The 21207-nt window shown below is 41.5% G+C and overlaps 1 protein-coding gene across 1 annotated transcript; it reads left to right on the forward strand.

Annotated features, from left to right (window-relative positions):
• Positions 1-22: 22 nt before the first annotated feature.
• On the forward strand, positions 23-18706 carry LOC139393215 (monocarboxylate transporter 2-like). The gene is made up of 5 exons (XM_071141657.1): positions 23-189; positions 9852-10103; positions 14124-14267; positions 14588-15397; positions 15859-18706. Exons 2-5 carry the CDS (start codon positions 9887-9889, stop codon positions 16131-16133), a joined length of 1446 nt encoding a protein of 481 aa, XP_070997758.1. The 5' UTR covers positions 23-189; positions 9852-9886; the 3' UTR covers positions 16134-18706.
• Positions 18707-21207: the final 2501 nt, after the last annotated feature.

Raw genomic sequence — 21207 nt, forward strand, 5'->3', positions numbered from 1 at the left:
GCTATGCTACCCGTGGTCCAGAAAAACAGCAGGTTGGGCCGCCTTCTTTCAACGCTCTACGTCACATGCAGCTTCCTAGTAAGCGAATTCAAATAGAATACAGCCCCATCTTCCCGCAACACTGACAAGGTCAGCGACCAAGGACCACATACCACATTTGGGGATAGACCGCGCCTATATTCGCAAAAGGTAATATGCGTTTCCTGAAAGTTATCCGTGATGGAATAATGCTTACGAAACTCTGAACAGCTGCCGGTGCGTTCACGATTATTATTTTTGTCCAACAATGATACGCTTTGCTTCGGCATTTAGAGAGATGCTTGGTCATCGTGACAACAATAGCCTACACCACTTAAGCTACATGCTTTATAAAACAAACAATAGGCTGAATTTTGAATTACATTATGTTTCAGTTTGAAATGTACATATATTGTGCGTAATCACGGAGTTAACCAAATGTGGCACCGACAGACATGTTAGTCGTTACTCTTATTACTCCCAATATTGTGCGAATGATGCTTATAGACTACATTAGCCTAGAGAATTATGAATACTTGTTTATGTAGGCCCAGTGTAGACTATGATATGCATATTTGGCTGGTTCCATCCGGTTTCTGTCAGCAGCACACGCACACAGAGTATCTGACTACACGGATTAGGATCTACACGCGGGTATTGCATCATAGTTTGAGGCATCACTGATCAGTAGATCTACTGTACATCTCTCTTCTCATCCCGTGCGTCTCGATGCCTAATATAATGTAACCATTTTCCCACTGAGATGACACAGTTACCAAATCATACTAGTCTATTATTATCTAAGGATCTGATCTGAAGGTTTTTCGTAAGCAGGTTTGGGCCAAGCAGAGGATGTTTCACTCTCCGGGTCAGCTGGTGCGCTTTAAATATAACATCGGTCAGTCACATTTGGTCTGTCTTTTTTCCACCTTGACTTGATATAGCACGAGATAAAAATGTTTTTTATCAAAATGACCAGCGAAGTCTGCCTGGTTCTTGGGTAATGCAAGATGTTATGAGAAATTGGGCAATATATGGCTTGCATTGTTGAAAGAAATGTAGACAAATAACAATGGGCCATAGATTTGGCTATTTGCACATATTGATAATGAATTAATAAGGCACTTCGGGGGCTTTCGCGTTCCTCCCCAGGTCATTACTTTGCTCTATGGTAGGCCTATTGGAGAAGTTCTGGTACTGGCATAGGCTGGTTCTGCCTCTGGTACTGGACTACTTTCTTTGGGTTACTAAAGGAAGGGTAACATGTAGACATTGCAGGCATGAGAAACCTTTGTACCATTGTTGTATTGTAACCTAGATAGGGGCCTCTCCACTTTATTGAGCCACCACTTCATAGTTGACCTGACAGATGCCTAGGAAACATTCAAATCCCAATAGAAATGGTGCATTCTAGTGCGCTAGTCTATGTAGCTAAATAATACATGGATGGTTAGCTTCAAGCTTAGCTGACTCATCTCCACAACCCGTTGTCATCTGCCTCTTAGCCTCACCATCCATCTGGCTTCCCAACCCCTCTGAAGATAAATCAGTTTTATAGACGGCCATCTCACAGGGGAAAGGGTTTCTCATTGTGACTAAAACAAGCAGTGACCAGCCAACCATCGTCAGCAGCCCGTAGGCCATCTTTCACTGTTGTGATTTGGGTAACATGACCTCTGACTCGATCCTAAATACTGGAAGGTTGTCATAGCCCTCAAGCCACATTCATTGTCCTCTGCTCTAATGTGTTTCACTGTTTTCATGTAAACTAAAGCAGTGTTCCCCCCTGAGCATGTGGGTAGAAAATCAAGCCTTAAAAGTTGCTGAGGTTTTAACACTTAGGTGTTACAATAATTCCCAAACAAGTTTGTGGTGTTGACATAGTATTTACAAAGCTGTTGTTATGATTATTGTTGTGTACACAATAGTGATGGGGGAAAAAATCGATACAGTTACATTTAGCAATATTATTTTGGACAAATATATAGATATAATAATGATTTTCTAATCAGCGTTAGCTAGTGCTAGTCGGCTGTACCTGTGCCAAAACTGGTATTGTTTATCCTTAAGCTTGTTCTCCATCTTCTTTTTAAATATTGAGCCAACATGTTTCCAGCACTTTTATTTCCATGACTAATCAAAACTAATTTTCTCATGCTCTCTCTTGTCTCTGCAGTAGATGTAGTGAGAAACATGTTCCCATATGTTTGCAAATTTGGAACATCAAATCGCAATAAAATCTCAGTATCGAATCGTAATACATATAGAATTGTGAGAATCGCAATACATATCGTATAATCAGCTTAAATATTGTGATAATATCATGACGTGAGCTCCTTGGCAATTTCCGGCCCTAGTATACAATCTATTATGCTGTTCCCGTTGTCCAGTTTCGGTGCTTTTGATGTTTAATAAGTGCTTGCACGATTCAAATAGGAAACCATTTCCAGTGTCCTACACCACAGTATATTAGGCATAGAAATGCCTTAGATGTATACCGTGTAATATGTCAACTGGAGTCAGGTATGTATTAGGTTGCATACCTTCAGTAAGTCCCTAGCCTGGCACAAGAACCCTTGATCAACAACGTGGCTTAGGCGCTGTGTCCGTCCAGTGCTCCAGTCCCATGGTGCCGTCGTAGAAAACAGGGAGGGAAGTGGAGCTCAGACTCTAATCCCCTGTGAGTAGTTGAGCAGTCCTCTACAGCCGTAGCTTATCAAAAGAGGTTGTAAGAGACAGTTCATGTTCGGTCAGAGCCCAGTTTGTTTATGCTTTTTCTCCAGTTATGAATGTCCTGTTTGGCGTTTACGTAGCCTAACCCTTACTCAGTGGTCCCCTTTGACCCCCTCTCAAACAAATACTTGGATTAAATGTCCCTCAAATCAATGTAAGCTAATGAAAAAAATGTTTGTTGTACAAGAATTTAGAAGAATAATCTACACACCGTTATCAAACTACTAAAACTTTACACTTAAAATGTGTGGTGTAATATGTTATGTTTTCCCATACCATTACTTAGGCGTTGACGCTGCAGCAAATATTGGCATGGATTAACAGGTTGGTTCTTGGCACTGGCAGCACTGGATGTTGCTCCGGGGGCCATGACACTCTGCCTAGACAGAAATCACCACTTGTTTTAGCTCGCCCTGTGCGCCAGGAGGGCAGAGTTGGCACTTAAAGACCAATGGAACGGTTCCAAAAGTTAACACCACCTACCTGGCACACTGGGTGAGCTAAATCCATCGCTGACTACAATCTGCTGACTACGCACAGGCACCGCTCAAGGCCTTCCATGGTAATTAAATGTACTTACTTAGCAGCTGAAGACATGTCTAATAAGTAGTCTAAGTGGGTGTGGTTAGCTGGTAGATGGTAGATACGTCACCACCCATGCATTTGAACAGAATCAGCTCAGTAGTGGGTTAAGAGCACCTGTAGTAAAAGGCACCCGGTAACACTTTACACCAAGTTGTTCTCATACCTGTGTAGTAACTTGGTATTTACTCTTGTAATGCCATTATATTAACAGGTATATTGTTGCTCAAAATGTCTCCTTATAGCCCTAAATGTGGTAGATAGACTTATTGTCTGCTTTGCCATTACCAGTTGTTCATGTAAGACTACTTTCTGGGTGTGTTGCCATAGAAGTTAGAAAGAAGAAACTACAATAATAGGATATCAAACACCTATTGATTATTTTCATGGAAAGACCCCTGACTGCTGGGCAGGGTGTGTATTCTGGCTGTCAATGGCCCCATTGTCTCTCAGTAGTCTTTTTTCTATTGAAGGTTGCTGTTACGTCTTTAGTATACAGGGCTTCAAAGAGGCAACTGTATACTGGATCAGTGTTTCTGGTAGATTGAATCGTTTTGTGTGAAGTGAGAGATGGCAATTGTGGTTAATGATGAGCTAGTTGTACGCATACACGTTTGCTACAGTACATACATTACTTTCAGGTGACCTTGAGGTCAGATGCCTGCTTTCAAAAAGGCTACAAGCCCTTTCAACACCACCCTGGCTTACACTTTTGACATGCCAAGTCCTAGAATTAATGTATTGAGAGAATGAGAGTTCATTTATTTTAAACGTTTGCTTTCGTGCGTAGCCTTTATCATTAAAAGTGCAATATGCAACTTTTTGGGCCACCTGACCAAATTCACATAGAAATGTGCATTATAGGTCTGCCATTCCTTTTGGGCTCCCGAGTGGCGCAGTGGTCTAAGACTCTGTGCAGGAGGCGTCACTGCAGTATCTGGTTCGAATCCAAGCTGCATCATTGGGATTGGGAGTTCCATACGGCGGTGCACAATTGGCCCAGCATCGTCCGGTTTTGACTGGGGTAGTCCGTCATTGTAAATAACAATTTGTTCTTAACTGACTTGCCTAGTTAAATAAAGGTTCAGTTGTTGGCCTCATAGTATAACTTGCAGACTTTTCCTTTTTCAAGAAGAGGCTTCAAAACGTTTATATGTTTTCCCGAAACACAGACTGTTTCTGGAATTCCTGATTTGTTCTTCTCAAGTAGAAAACCCATTCTGGTTCGACGCCCAAAACATGCTTTGGTTGAGGTCAAAGTGTCAGTGGAAAATGGTGACATAGGATTTAAAATTCCACCCAGCAGAGTATAATTTCTTAGACCCTCAGATCTATTCACTCTACCACTACCACATAGTGAGTTATTTTAATGGTGAGCATAGAAATAGCACACCTAGAACAGATCTACCACTTCTTAGACTTGCTTCAATGTGAATTGTATATATATATATATATATATATATACAATTTTAACCTTTATTCAACTAGGTAAGTCAGTTAAGAACAAATCCTTATTAACAATGATGGCCTACCGGGGAACGGTGGGTTAACTATCTTGTTCAGGAGCAGAATGACAGATTTTTACCTTGTCAGCTTGGGGATTCAATCCAGCAACCTTTTGTTTACTGGCCCAACGCTCAAACCACCTGCCGCCCCAATAAGCCAACCGGTATGGAAAGCATGTTGTATAGGAACATGTTTTGACTGGGGCGAGGGCTGGGGATGGACACCTGCAGTATGGCCTGACATATGGCAATGGTCAATGAAAATTGCTTCTGAAAGACAACGCAGAGCTGTGTAGAGCACTGCAATGGGGAACATTTCAGATGGAGGAAGTTAATATTCAGTTAAGAGTAATTAACACATTACTTAGCATATTTATTAATTTTCTCTTTATTGTATACACATGATTTCCAGTGTTCTATTTGTGACACTCATATGTGTCACAGGTTGATGGTCGCTAGACTCCTCGCTGTATATTATGTATTAAAACTCGTCTGTTGATAGTGAAGGACGTCAGACTGGAGGCACACTGATATTGTATTGATGACCTTGTGAGCTTTGTGTGAATTCATCACCCAGTGTCTGGTGGAAAGCAGACACTTACTGTCTTTTGTTGTGACTTTGTACAAGACTCCCTGGATGTTGTTTAGAGAACATTGGTGCTGTGAGGTAAAACAAAAAGGGGTGGGGGTGGGGGGGGGGGGGGATATGCTTAATTGTCACATACAGTGAAATGTGTTGCTTTCACAGGGTCCGCCATAGTAGTACGGCGCCCCTGGAGCAAATTAGGGTTAAGTGCCTTGCTCAAGGTCACATCGACAGGTTTTTACACCTTTGTCAGCTCAGGTATTCGAACCAGCGACATTAAGAGAAGGCGGATTAGACATTTCTCTTGGCTTCTGCTCTGGAGATGTTCTCCCTGAATTCTTATAATCAATCAACATGATTTTGATAGATGGGATCAATAACGGCTCTCCATTCTGTTCACCTGGAAAGTCCCTTTTACAAGCACACATCTTCTCCATCTCAATTTATTTGCTCTCCACCTCTTCCTCATGTCTTTCCTCTCCCACAGGCTATTCAGACCTACTTAACCAGGTAGTGTATCATGCTCATGAAAACACTTGGCTCATATCTCCTTGTCAGTTTCATCCAAGGTGACACAAGATTCCCTGAGGACTAGACTGTCACAGGAGTGGCCTGTGCCTGCCCGAAGGCCTGTGGATACACAAACCAGACTACAGCATGGTGACGCTAGTGACCTCGCAATGCCTGAATGCCATTCATACCTCTGAGCAAGGGCCCAACAAGAAACTTTTATACTGCCTGTTTTACATTTAGGCAGAAGTCAAATGCAGTTACTAGATATGATATATTGTTCTACTTCACCTCTATGACCGTGGCAATTGCCGTAGCTGCTATTTATAAAACCTAAATTATAACACGTCAATGAAAAAAAAAGTGTGATTATCCCGTAATTTGCAAAGCTCAAAACCGCAACCAGCCTCAAAGTGGTTCTATATTTACTCAAATCGTTCTGTCAACGTGGTGCCAAGATAACTCTGAGTAGGTTACCTATCCTTTTTCATTTTCGCTCTGCACACTCTATGCCACATAATCCTGTTGGGTGTACCAAGAGACACAAAGCCACCAATCCTGATCATCATGTGGCTCAAGGGCAGTCAGTCGTGTTGCTGCAGGTGGCACATTGTGTCCGTTAACTCAGTTACACGCCTTCTCTGTTTCAGGCTCCATGGTTACTCAACGTAGTTCACCTGAAACAGAACACAGCCAGGCTCAGAAGTTGTACCTCTTAGTCAGCACAGGTCTAGGATCAGTTTACCTTGGCCATGAATGTCTGAGGGAAGATTTTAGGCAGCCTGTCAAGCTATCCCTCAGGTTCGACCTTGGAGGAAAATGCAGACCTACCAGCTTGACAAACTGCCAAACCAAAGACACACACACACTATTGTGTTACATGCTCTGATCAGCTTGTCATTGAGATAGTTCAATTAGAGGAATGCTGTTGTAGTGGTTGGCTACCTGCCTCTTCATTCTAATTCTAAGGCTCCATTGTTCATTTAACCTTCCCTGAAGTTTAAGGTAACAGGATAGTTTCGAGCACAGGTAGACCTAAGGTAGGCACACTGTTTGCTCAGTTCAACAACGGGCAAGGACAGGCATCTGAGGTGCCTTGTGATTGGCTTAGATAGGACACATCCCTCTGGCTGGGCGGGACTGTGGTTGGTTGTCTCTGGCTGTGAAAGCATCTGCCCATCCCTCTGTGTCAGCTGATATTCTGAGACACCAAACAGAGGAAAGACACATTACAGAGGACACATGATGACATCATGGGGAGAGGGGAGAAACTACTGTGGCGCACAAATAATTAATAAACTTCTCTTGAAATACACAAGTAGGCTCATGTAAGTCAAATAGCCTAAACAAACTTGTTTTGTATACTCACATAAAGTTTTTTTGTGCGACTTATCATCGCTTACACGGTGTGTTTTGGTATTTTCACTATACTATTCAGACTTATAAACCTAAGCAGCTTATGACTCCTGAGACCCCGGTATGCATTGTCGTCACGTTCAATCAACCAACCCCACTATCAACCCGGGCCAATAATCAGATTAGACTTTTATCACCATATGGATGTTTGAAAAATAGATCATCTCTGAGTTTAATTAAAAGAGCAACACATGGGAATATGCACAGAGGATTATATATCTGAGTGATTAGCAACATTTTTTGCTTACGTTAGAAATGTAAAAAATATTGTAAGTCAAACACCTGAAAAGAGTGACGTGAAGATGCCCGGAACGCCTGTAGGAATACCCTTCCCCTACCACTTCACCCTCCGTTAAGCCCACATTATACAGCTCACAAATACTCATGGTGTCTGTTAAATAACAACTGTGTTTACATAGTCGTGATGAAACAACGTCTTTATTTAGAAAAGCTGGGCTGGAGATATTCCTTACCTAAACAATGTTGTGTTTGTGTGCGTTTGTGTGTGTGTGTGTGTCAGAAGTCGTGTAGTGTCGTGTCATGTCGTGTCATGTCGTGTCATGTCGTGTAGTGTAGTAGTTATAAACCAGCTGATAAAATCTCAAAATTCTACTACTATCAGTTTTAGCATAAGATTTAAATAGGCTTTCTAACGTCTTTATAGTGACGTTGAGTCACTGTCTTCATTCACGTTTTCCTTTTTTCTTCTGAAAGGTCAGCCAATCACAGCACATGGCGACTAGTTTAGCTAATTGCCTGCCGTTGACAGCTGAGATGGGGCTGAATATGAATGAGGCTCCACAGCAGTGCAATCTGATCTGGCCACGACTTGATGAGAGACAGAGACTGATATAATTTATTGATGCCACTGCACCATGTTGTTGTCATGGAGCTCGTTTTATAGCCACTCTTGAGATTGAAATGGTAGGTTCTAGTTTTAGTGCTTTTGTCCCCTTCTGGTATGGTTGGAACTTCAACCCCTTTCCTCAACTCTTTACCTTGGATAGAGTTAGTGTGCTATGGGTCGCCTTTAGAGCTATGGGTCTACCTTCATGCTTCTAACCCACCTAATCAAAGCCATGCCATGCCCCTGTTAAGCTGTATCGTCTAGAGTATGGCTGAGCATGTTTTACTAAACTACGATAATCCCATTAAAATAAGCTTTTACTTGTGATGTTGAAATGCCTTCATAAGCCAGTGGTTGGTTGTGTTATGTCAACGTATGTGAGATCAGAAAAAAATGGAATGTTAATTAAGCTCGTTGGATCACGAAGGCACATATTAATATCACTCATCAGTTGTTGTAGATTGTGTGCCTGGAACTAAGCAGCTGCCTCTTACCCATGATATCTCTTGAACAACTTAGAAAGTGTGTATGTGTGGTGTATGTGTGTATATACGATCAGAGACATGTTTGCTTTGTCAATAAAGACACGTGATCTTGGTCACTGCTGCCCGTACACCACTCCCCTGTCACTCCACTCTCCACCCATTCTGGTTTCCATTACTCCATTACCTTCCTGAAATGTGAGGGCAGAATGGGGGGTGGGGGTGGAGGGGGCTACCCTCAAGGTGAAAAGTGGGTGGGGCAAGAGCTGATCTGGTTTCAGGTAGAAACTCAACCTTGTGACAAGGGTGATTAACTCTGTCAGTGTGCTCAAGTGCATTCTGGAGCTGAGATCTGGTCTTATGACCCAGCAGTCAAGAATTTAAATGACAAAAGGGACATGGCCTCAACCTGTGGGAAACTGATTTTCAGTAGGGCGCACACTTAAAACATGCCATTGTCAATGTGGTATTGGTGTTAGCTACAGTTGTCTCCAAACAACCTTTAACCTCTGAATATTGTGCCTAATGGTCCACATATGTGGGAGAGAATAGTCCAAAAGTAGTCCACATATGAGAGCTTTTTTTATTATAATTTTTTTATAACTTACATTTTTTATTAGTTTTTCAAGCCTAAGTTTACAATACAGACATTCATCTTAGAGGGAGTGGAGACATCATTATCCTCATTATTGTCCAGCTCCCCTACCCAGAGAGCTTTTCAACAGTTTCTCCCACTGTTCCTCTTCATATTTCCCCTGTACTGACACTCTCTATCCTCTTCCTCTTCATATTTCCCCTGTACTGACTCTCTCTATCCTCTTCATATTTCCCCTGTACCAACCCTCTCTTTCTTCTTCCTCTTCAACATTCCCCTGTACTGACTCTCTCTATCCTCTTCCTCTTCATATTTCCCCTGTACCGAAACTATCTTTCCTCTGCCTCTTCATATTTCCCCTTTACTGACCCTCTCATTCCTCTTCATATTTCCCCTGTACTGACTCTCTCTTTCCTCTGCCTCTTCATATTTCCCCTTTACTGACCCTCTCATTCCTCTTCATATTTCCCCTGTACTGACTCTCTCTTTCCTCTCCATATTTCCCCTGTACTGACCCTCTCATTCCTCTTCATATATCCCCTGTACTGACCCCTGTTCTTCCTCTTTCCCCCTCCAGTAAACAGTGAGCGCTGAGAGCCAGCTGGGTCAGAGATGCCACCCCCTGCCGCAGGCCCCCCAGCAGTGACCCCTCCGGACGGGGGCTGGGGCTGGGCCGTGGTCCTGGGATCCTTCATCTCCATCGGCTTCTCCTACGCCTTCCCCAAGGCCATCACCGTCTACTTCAAGGACATACAGAAGATCTTCGACTGCTCCTACAGCCAGATAGCATGGATCTCCTCCATCATGCTGGCCGTCATGTACGCAGGCGGTAAGACCAATACATTAAGTTGGTGTCCAGGTAGTCTCTTGTTGAAGTCGTCTGTCTGATTTGTTAAGGTTGGGGTTCTGTATATGTAGTGCCCTGAGTTTATCTTCATCATGTGACCTGTCCAGGGAAAACTCATGCCCTAAGTATGGGGCAAGGTACCTGTACTGATCTGATTGTGTGTCTCCTATGAGAACCTATGACCATCTTTAAATTGACATTCAAGAGGAAAACATGGTTTCTGTGACTAGTCATCAGCATATTGTAGTAGTCATGCATCACATTGTCTCCTTCTCAGCATGACTTTACCCCTCACTAGGTTACCCGGTAGGCACCTTGCTTGGCAGTGCCACGCTGGCCATCTGTTAGCTGATGCCATCCTATCCAGTCATTTCTAATTGTTGCTGTCAACAGGGTTTGTTGTATCCTAGGCCGTTGTTGTGATGACGGTGACAGTGATGGCCAATTGGCCATAGAGAGCCAAGGACACCCAATACCATCCTCTATATGTGACAAGCCTGTAGAAGGCACTTGTCCCTCGTTAAAATGTTTAGTGTAATTCATTCATATTGATCTCTGAGCAAAAGGGGAGAACAGAGCTTCATCAGCTATTCATTAAACACCTGCTCTCTTGTCCTATGTGTTTGCACCAGCTGTAGGCCGATAAAGCAATTGTCCTTTTAGTGTTTAATGCATTCTTCATCTCTACAAGCAACGGACAGCCCAGTGCGGTATATGCTGTTCTCTGGAATAACATGGCGGAAAAACAATCACCAAATATTTACCCCAATCAGAGAGCTGCTTATTGAGGGTGTTTGTCCTCTTGGAAGAGGAAGGAGACTTGTGGCTCTTTTACAACGCACCTGTTGTTTTCGCACCGCCTGCCGTCTGTGCTGTTGACGCAACTGCCACCTCCACCACGTGTTCAGAGGTCAGACACATACTGAATTCTCCAGGGCAGTCATCAGGCAGACTCTCTAACTGATAAGATAGCAGTGCCACTTATGATGCTGATTGGATGTCAATCACAGAGCAAACAAACTGGAAATGCTTGCCATATCCTCAAACATCAGGATAAGCCAATGTGTGGCTCTTGCTGATTTCAAACAACAGCAGCCAACCTATTTTTATGATGTATGGCCACACACACATATTAGATAAGACCACAAATGCACAACAACTGTAAGTGAAGGCAACTATTTCATATCTTCCTGGATGTTGTGTGTCTCCATAACCCAGGGTGTAACACAGACACTGAGGTGAATGATTAGTAATGATGTTGATGGGTGCAGAAAAGAGCCCAATGGGAATTATTTTCAAATATTGCACTCTATTACATCAGCTATATGGACGCCTAATGCAGATCTCCCGTCCCTCCTCCCTTCTAGCCTGGCTGAGTGTCGCTCTGCAGTGACGTGCTAAAATGGAGGCTGTGTGTGTGTCAGTGTTGGATCAATGTCACTAATCCACACAGAGAGAGGGACAGTTGACCTTGGCTAGGCTAGGCAGCATGGCTACGTACAGTACCATCCTCTGTTGACGGTCAGCACAGCAGAGCTCTCTCACTGCCAAGCACATTAACTGAACTGTCCAGAAATATGGCTAGCTAAGCTGTGTTATTAGTCGATCAACCACTTATAGAATTCATGTTTGCGTCCTTGCATAACTGCTCTAGTTTCATATATCAGCGCTTTATTCCGTATTGAGAGTGACATTAATAGTATGATGGATTGCAAACATCAGTTTCCTGCATAGTCAGCTGTCTTGACGGTTTATCAACCTTTTCTTTTGCAACCTCACAAATCAGGGAGTGGTCGGCAAATGTGTTACACAAACTTCCATCTTTCTGCTGTCAAACTAGCTTTTAGGTCCTGTGAAATAAATCACAGCTGGAAGGGTAAATGACGGGTGTACCCATACTCTTGTAGGTTTTCGTTTCCATGATTGAGCCCATATTTTGCCTCAAGTCTGGACACAAGCAACCTTAAGTTATGGTATCTGATCATGCTTCATTAAAATGTTTTATAATTGAGCCCAATCATGTTGGTAGGGGCTGAGATACAGTATGTTCAAATATAGCGTGTTCTATGTCAATAGTAGTCTAATTTATTGTTCTTATAGTTACTGTCAAAACAAACTCCTCATTTCCTTTTGGTAACCTGGAAAGTGTGTCCAGCTATTGCAGCAATTAAACTTCACTTATGAATTCCTTTTTAAAAGGAGTTAATATGAAACCTCAAGGGCTCCCTCCACTTGGCCTATCCAGGTTTCACCACCAGACTCAGGAGAATACTGACAAGTGCTCTGTATGCAAACGAGGAGGGCTCCTCTTCTCAAGGTCGGAAAAAGATTCACGCAGAGCAAATGAAGTCAGGCGACTTCTTCCCCAACCTGTTTTTAAATAGCACCTCTCCCCAAGTCCGACACAGATACCGCACATCTTCTGCTCGCTAATGGGGGCATTGTTAAAAAAAAAGGGAAAAAACCTTTCATTACTCTTATCGTTTCTTATTCAATTTACTCGTCCTTTTGTTTAACGTCTGTCATGAAAGGGGACATTGTGACATGCCATAGAATCGGAGTCATTCCTCACCCTATCAGTTAATGGAGACCAGAGGTTCAAACATAACAGGACTTTAGAAATACGAAGGACAAAGTTTCCCTCAACAACAACTTTTAGAAAGGACACAATTTAAAAGGAACTGTTTGGACCTGTCAGTTTGATGTACTATCAATGACCATAGAGAGGGTTGAACGACGGGTTGACCCACTAAAACCAACATCTGCTAAGATTCACTTGCTGCCAGTTGTCTTGTGTTGTATGGCCCTAAGAAGAAGTTGTGTGGCAAGCCCTTATTGAAGGTAACAAGGAAATGGGAAGTGCTGTGTGGCATAGTAGCGCGATGCTGGTCGGCCCCACTCAATTCAACTGCGTGTGTACTACCAATATCAAGTGCTTACTGTTACTCATGGAAAACTGTGAATGAAAAAGAAATGGCACTGAGGGACAAATGGGCCATGGAGCCAAGGTCTTCTGATCACTTCAAGGTGTGTGTGTGTCATAGTTCCTGATTCCCCCCCCCCACCCCTCTCTTTAGATACGAAAACATTACATTGCAGTGCACTTTCAGAAAATACATCTGGTAATGCTTTAATGCAGTGTAACCAGACCAATTCAGAGGAGTCCATTTACGTTAACCAGTGTTCTCTCACTGTTACATCTGAAACCTATCTATGCCCATACAGTGTGTATTCATACAGTCAGTGTCTATTATCCATTTCATAAGATAACTGGTTGCCACATTGGGTCTCTGTTTTGCATTAGCATGGCAGCTGTGCCTTGAAAGCTTATGAAATAGAGAGAACCATTGCGTGTCCAACCAGAGCTCAGTTCATTGTCTTCACTCAGCGTGTCGATGATGCTTGACGGGCCCGATCGATTCTGACTCATTCTGTTTGACTAACGCTCCATTAGTTTGGCCCTCAGCTCTCAGTGCAGCCTGTCCAAGGCTGACAGGCACCCATTGGTTAATTGTCTAGGTGCTGAGTTATGTCCAAGATGTCACCTGCACTCTATGTCATTGGTCTTGCTGGTCCAACAGTACATGTATTGCTTGTCGTGATGGGATCTCTGATACATATGTAGCAAAGTTGGAAAATAACAGATGTTTTGTCAACGTGCTCTGTACTTATTGGCAATAAGGCCATTTTTTCCGTTTGACTACTAAGATAATGCTGTGTTATACCCATGCCTGTTTGTTACTGATCTCTCAATGCAGCCCTCATCCCCTTAAGAATGCATGCAGAACACACAACACGGTGTTGTACATTGTTTACCAGTATCAACAAGGTCTTGTTACAGTACTTCTATTTCCAGAGCTGGGAAGTTTCACTCTGTCTTTCAACGCTAACAAGCGTAAACCGTTAAGTAATCACTACATGATTACCCGAGTCTATTGCAGGCTGAATGTTTGGGTTGGATGAAAGACCATGTTTTTAGTATCTCATTTGTTTCTCTTCCAGGTCCCATAAGCAGTGTACTGGTAAACACATATGGCTGCAGACCTGTCATGATCATGGGGGGAGTACTGTCTTCTATCGGGTTGATATCCGCTTCCTTCTGCAACAGCGTGGTGGAGCTTTATGTTTGCATCGGTCTTATAGGAGGTAATTCCGATGAAATCCATTTTCAACTCATTCGGAGTTATTTGATTATAGTGTCAAACTCCTTAAGTGACTGGATGAAAATAGGCCTACAACTGATTTGGAGTTTCCCATTCTGTCTTTCACAAAGGTCATAGTAAAAGACTATAGATACATTACAAGAGTACAGTTAAGCTTGATTTGTCAAATCATTTAATGACCACAGTCTGGCTACTTGAAGAAAATGTATATTATTCCGAATGTGTTCTTATCAGATAATTATCTTGTTAGAAATGTATGATCTTTTTAACTCTAAATCATATTATTCATCTCTCCTCACAAAGGCCTGGGCCTAGCCTTTAACCTTCAGCCAGCCCTGACTATGATTGGCAAGTACTTCTATAAGAAGCGTCCCATCGCTAACGGAATAGCCATGGCCGGTAGCCCAGTGTTCCTGAGCAGCCTAGCCCCTTTCAACCAGTACCTGTTCAACTCCTTCGGCTGGAGGGGCAGCTTCCTCATCCTGGGGGGCATACTGCTCAATTGCTGTGTGGCTGGCGCCCTGATGAGGCCCCTGGGGCCACCGCTGGGCAAAATCAAGAAGGATGAGGAGTTGGTCGTTGCCAAAACCGCCACCAAGAAGAAGGAGACGACCACTTGTTTGGGGACTGTCAACAAGTTCATTGACCTGTCGCTTTTCAAGCACCGCGGTTTCCTTATCTATCTGTCGGGCAACGTCATCATGTTCTTGGGCTTTTTCTCGCCAATCGTCTTCCTGACGGCCTATGCCAAGGACATAGGCGTGGACGAGTACTCGGCCGCCTTCCTGCTCTCCATCCTGGCCTTCGTGGACATGTTTGCCCGGCCCTCCATGGGGCTCCTGGCCAACTCCAAGTGGATCCGGCCCAGGATCCAGTACTTCTTCAGCTTCGCCGTGCTCTACAACGGGGTGTGCCACATCCTCTGCCCCCTGGTGGAGAGCTACACAGGCCTGGTGGTGTACGCCGTGTTCTTTGGTTTTGCGTTCGGCATGGTCAGCTCGGTGCTGTTTGAGACCCTGATGGACCTGGTGGGGGCTCAGAGGTTCTCCAGCGCTGTGGGGCTCACCACCATTGTGGAGTGCTGCCCTGTCCTCATTGGTCCACCCCTGGCAGGTATGTCACTGATCTCTCAACTCATTGCTACTTAATTCAGTTGTGAGACATTGTTTACTTTTTAAGCAGTTGATATGCCAAAGGAATAAATTAAAGTCACCCAATTATTGTTTTATGGAGTGCTATTGCTTAGTAATCATTCACTTGGTTTGATCTTGATTATAGAGTTTGCTGATTTAGAGTGGAAAAGCCATATTACGTTTTGGCATTCTTATAATATGTGCTTATTTGTCTAATTACAATAACAACAAATGGAAAGTTCATTCTGTGATTATTGGTCCTTTACAAAATGCTTCATTTATTTGACATAATGAAAAGCATTAGACATGAAGAAACTGATAAAGGCATATTTGGAAATGCAGAACATAACAATATGACAGACCTTCATCACTCAATAAAACATTAAAAAACATTTTCCAAAAATGTAATAACATTGACCCTTTCTATGCTCTTATTTACAGGTAAACTGGTGGACATCACCAAAAACTACAAGTACATGTATTTCTGCTGTGGGGCTGTGGTGATCATGGCCAGTATTTGGCTGTTCATCGGCAACTTCATCAACTACAGACTCCTGGCCAAGGAGCGCAAGCAGGAGGAGATGTACAAACGGACTGAAACCGAGGACCCTGACCGGGACCAGGACCAAAAGGAGACAGACGGGGACACCCAGGCCTTGGAGGACATGGTAGACCCCAAAGATGAGGACGCCATGCAGAGGGAGACCAACATCTAGAGCCCCTCCCTACTGTCAACCACACCCCCCTCCACCACCACCCTCACGTCCCCCTCTGCCACTATCAAACTGCAGACTGAGCTCAAGTGGGGTGCCTCCTGGTCTTTCACTCTCCAGGGTTCCGCTCGGGGGCCTCCCCGCAGGGGCCCCTTTGTTTCAGAGACACTCAAACTGCCAAAGTAACAACGACAACCATGTCGTGGGATACTGCGAGGCGTATTGCTGGAGGAAGGGGTGACTGCCCTGACTGCTACTCAAACATCAGACTAGCCGGATATAATGGTGTAAGATACAGATCGCATGTTAGGAGGCCACAAGGCTTGGAATATGAGAAAGAAGCTTTTGTCGCGTATCTAGGAATCTGTGAAATGCGCCCTGTCGACAGAAATCTAGTACTGCTCATGTATTTAGTCTGTGACACTAAACCTACCACACCAGCAGCCCAATTCAACTGTTCTGATTGAAATCAATACAGATTAATATCCCAGCTTCCTATGCTGGGAGCTGACATGCCAGGACACATAATGTCTGTTATTACCAGGGTTATGATGAGAGACATATCATTTCAACACAGGAACAGAGAGGAGTTCATGGTTTGGTGGCTCCAGTGACCATGTATTATACTGTCCTTTAGCGCACTGTGTCCGTTGTGTTCGTTAGCTAAACCTGCACAACTGCCAAGCTTCTAATCTAACGATAACACACCCGCTGTTTTATTCACTATTGCATATTGCACATGGAGTCCGTATACGCTGCACTACTTCTAAACCGGCCATGTTTAGGCCTCATCCAAAACAACAATGAAACAAAAGCAATTGAATCATATTTAATGAGGTTGAATGTAAATTCGTTTTATTGGCTGTATTTTCAATGGCCTTATTAAGAATACTTGATATTCACAATCAAAATCATCTAGAAATGTGCATATTGCTGGTTTATACCAAATAAAGAATCCATGAGCAATATAACCTATTCCTAGCCATTGTTTTGATGTACGTATGTACAGGGATATTCATTTGTGTAGTCAATGGTCATTTCTGGGAGTAGCTGTTTAACTTTCCCCAATGATACATTGCCTTATGTAAAGAATGCACCTAAGTTGTGTCATATATACAGTACCAGTCAAAAGCTACTCATTCAAGTGTTTTTCTTTATTTTTACTATTTTCTACATTGTAGAATAAGAGTGAAGACATCAAAACGATGAAATAACACATATGGAATAATGTAGTAACCAAAAGAAGGTTAAGCAAATCCAAAAAATATATATTTGAGATTCTTCAAAGTAGCCACCCTTTGCCTTGATGACAGGTTTGCACACTCTTGGCATTCCCTCAACCAGCTTCACCTGGAATGCTTTTCAAACAGTCTTGAAGGAGTTCCCACATATGCTGACCACTTATTGGCTACTTTTCCTTCACTCTACTGTCCGACTCATCCCAATCCATCTCAATTGGGTTGAGGTCAGGTGATTGTGGAGGCCAGGTCATCTAATGCAGATGACCTCTCCTTCTTGGTCAAATAGCCCTTACACCGCCTGGAGGTGTGCTGGGTCATTGTCCTGTTGAAAAACAAATGATTCCCACTAAGTGCAAACTAGATGGGTTGGAGTATGCAGAATGCTGTGGTAGCCATGCTGGTTAAGTGTGCCTTGAACTCTAAATAAATAATTGACAGTGTCACCAGCAAAGCCTACTTTGCATCTCACAAAGACACTGTGGTTGGAAAGAAAACATCTCAAAATTAGACTCATCAGACCAAAGTACAGATTTCAACTGGTCTGATGTCCATTGCTTGTGTTTCTTGGCCCAAGCAAGACTCTTCTTTTTATTGGTGTTCTTTAGTAGTGGTTTCTTTGCAGCATTTCGGTCTGATTCACGCAGTCTCCTCTGAACAGTTAATGTTGAGATGTGTCTGTTACTTGAACTCTGTGAAGCATTTATTTGGGCTGCAATTTCTGAGGCTGGTAACTCCAATCAACTTATCCTCTGCAGCAGAGGTAACTCTGCGTCTTCCTTTCCTGGGGCGGTCCTCATGAGAGACAGTTTCATCATAGCGCTTGATGGTTTTTGCGACTGCACTTGAAGAAACGTTCAAAGTTCTTGAAATTTTCTGAATTGACTGACCTTCATGTCTTAAAGTAATGATGGATTGTCGTTTCTCTTTTCCTCTTTCAGCTGTTCTTGCCATAATATGGACTCGGTCTTTTACCAAATAGGGATATCTTATGTATACCACCACTACCTTGTGACAACACAACTGATTGGCTTAAAAGCATTAAGAAGGAAATAAATTCCACAAATTAACTTTTAACAAGGCACATCTGTTAATTTAAATGCATTCCAGGTGACTACCTCATGAAGCTGGTTGAGAGAATGCCAAGCGTGTGCAAAGCTGTCATTAAGTCAAAGAGTGGCTACTAAGAAGAACCTCAAATATAAAGTATATTTAGATTTGTTTAACACTTTTTTGGTGTGTTATTTCATAATTTTGATGTTTTCACTATTATTCTACAATGTAGGAAATATAAAAAAAATATAGAGAAACCCTATAATGAGTAGGTGTGTCCAAACTTTTGACTGGTACTGTGTATATGTACATATATATATATATATATATATATATATATATATATATATATATATATATATATATATATATATATATATATATATATATATATGTACATATATATATATATATATATATTAGAAAGTATTTATTGAAGTGTTATAGAAATTACCAAATTAACATGCCTATTGTGAAACGGTTAAACAGCTTCTTATGTGACCTTAATTTTCAAGTACAGTATTTCTTCCTTTCAACTCTAACTCTCTTAAATGACTTTTGAGGGAAGTTGTAGTAAGCATAATGTTTGCTTGAAGAATTTTGTCAGCAATTTCTATTAACATAATAATGAACATCGTTTAACCAACTATGTACAGTACCATATGTACACAATTCAAAGTATAGCTTCACTTAATTAGTAATATCCGTTTCATTGCACCACAAACGTTATACATGTTAATATGATTTAATATATGTTTAATAATAATTTGTACAAATAATATGCAAATAATGACCTAAATTAACAATAATTAACTAAATTATGTTATATGCTATATATTATAACGTGCAATATACCATAACATTGTTTGACATTGATTCTAAATCCTCCATTGGCTGGATGCCATCCACAGAGAAGATTATTCATTTTTTGGGGGGAATTCTTAACATCCATCACTTCTTGTGTTCTGGTCAAATAGCTCAACACAGCTTGAAACAGACGTATGCACCTGTTAGATTGCGGTAGTTTGCTTACCGTCCCAATTTGTGTGTAGCCTACCAGCATTTTATATTTAGATTTTTTTTTATAGATATATCATTATGATTATGTGATTTCTGGTAGTTTTTAGATTTACTGTGGGCTGTATTACATTGGCAAGTGTCTACTTTTTGCTTGCAGCTGCAGGGTCTGGATTCCCGGTCACTGACAACAGGGGTCAGTCAGTATGCAGTAGTTCTTAAAGGATGAATGTACTGTACAATCACTTTTATATATCAAATAGCACTGCCCCCTACTGGTTTCAAAAGACCTAGACCAAATGTTACAATCTGAGCTGCCCTCAAATAGCAAAACGACACGTTGTTCTCAGTGGCTGCTCTTGTGTGATGTCAAAAGATAAGAAATTCCTAGATGAAATAAGTTAAAAAAAATAAAAGTTATCTTTAGTTTTGATTTTCTGTATTTTAAGTTTGAAGTTTAAAAAAAAGTTTTTTTTATGGCCATTGAATATATTTTCTTTGTACTTTTATTTCCCTTCTATAGCTTCAACAGGTGTGTATATACTAGTATTTCACAGGGTGTACATTAACGGTAGATTGACTTAATAAACACACTGCATTCATGTGCTGCTGTGGCAAAGCCATTTTGTAGGCAATTATGTTTGTTATGGAGCAAAATCATGTTTGTTTCCATTTTCAACCATGTGTAGTATGTGTATGATTTGAGTTTGTGTTTTGTATAATCAGAGGCATTATTTCTAAAATAATAAAATCATAGTGTTGCTTTTCCCTTTAGTTACCATATCAATTGCTTATTGTCATTCCATCGACAATGTGGATGAGCAAAACGGCTAAATGTGTTGTGCTGTTTTTGGAATGATTTAACTCTTCAGTATTCAACAGTTTCTTTCCTTTTCTTATAAGTTATATTCTGTTTTTATTGTGAAGGAAACATAATCAAACAAGGTTGTAACTCTGACTTATATAGTCCATTCTTTATTCCAATGCAACGCAGTATAACGATCAGGCTGTAACTTTGATTTGTGCCACAATTAAGTATAATATTATATCAAATTAAAATTATACTTCATTATACTCTTTATATACAATGAATCTACAGTATTCAGATTGTTCTGTACATAGTAATGTGAAGGCAATGTGATGCGTTTTTAAATGTGTCATGCTGAAATTATTTGCATATTATTTAAGGACCAAAAGGAAATTGTTTAAATTTGGGTCAATCTAATAACAATTATGCACCATTAGCCTTATAAAATACACTTGGCTCCTATGTATGAAGAATTCTGTATTATAATGTTGTATTTTGGGCATGTTTGGTATGTCTGTGGGGTTATCATAATACCAACACTTTTTGATTTATAAATCTATATTTTTTTGTGTAAAGGTTAATCTGAACAAAAATGCTAAGCCAAAATAGGTATGTATGGAATCAGATGGTCAAACAGCATCTAATACATCACAAGGAATTTCAAAGAATGTCTATACTTTTTATTTTTGTTAATGCGTTTTCTGTTTTTATCTCTTATACGCACACGTTTATGATCCTATTGTAGCTAATGAAAATGTTTCCTACTAGGATAAGGCTGTAACTCTAGTAATGATGTATTTAAAGATGGAGTTCTCTTGATTTGCTGACTGTGGACATAATGTAATTGACTCGGGTTGTGTCATAGCGTAATGGAAATTGTTTTTGGAAGAAAAACAATCCTCTTCTGATTAATTCACAGCTTAGACTGTATCTCAATTATGACTCCTACAAGACTTGTGAC

Source organism: Oncorhynchus clarkii, chromosome 33 (genome assembly GCF_045791955.1).
Source record: "Oncorhynchus clarkii lewisi isolate Uvic-CL-2024 chromosome 33, UVic_Ocla_1.0, whole genome shotgun sequence".
Taxonomy (NCBI): domain Eukaryota; kingdom Metazoa; phylum Chordata; class Actinopteri; order Salmoniformes; family Salmonidae; genus Oncorhynchus; species Oncorhynchus clarkii.

Bases quoted from the DNA above. Each gene is read 5' to 3' on its own strand.
- LOC139393215 (XM_071141657.1), top strand. From the start codon at position 9,887: ATGCCACCCCCTGCCGCAGGCCCCCCAGCAGTGACCCCTCCGGACGGG. The intron at 10,104-14,123 runs GTAAGACCAATA...TTTCTCTTCCAG, and splicing joins GGCCGTCATGTACGCAGGCG to GTCCCATAAGCAGTGTACTG. The intron at 15,398-15,858 runs GTATGTCACTGA...TCTTATTTACAG, and splicing joins CATTGGTCCACCCCTGGCAG to GTAAACTGGTGGACATCACC.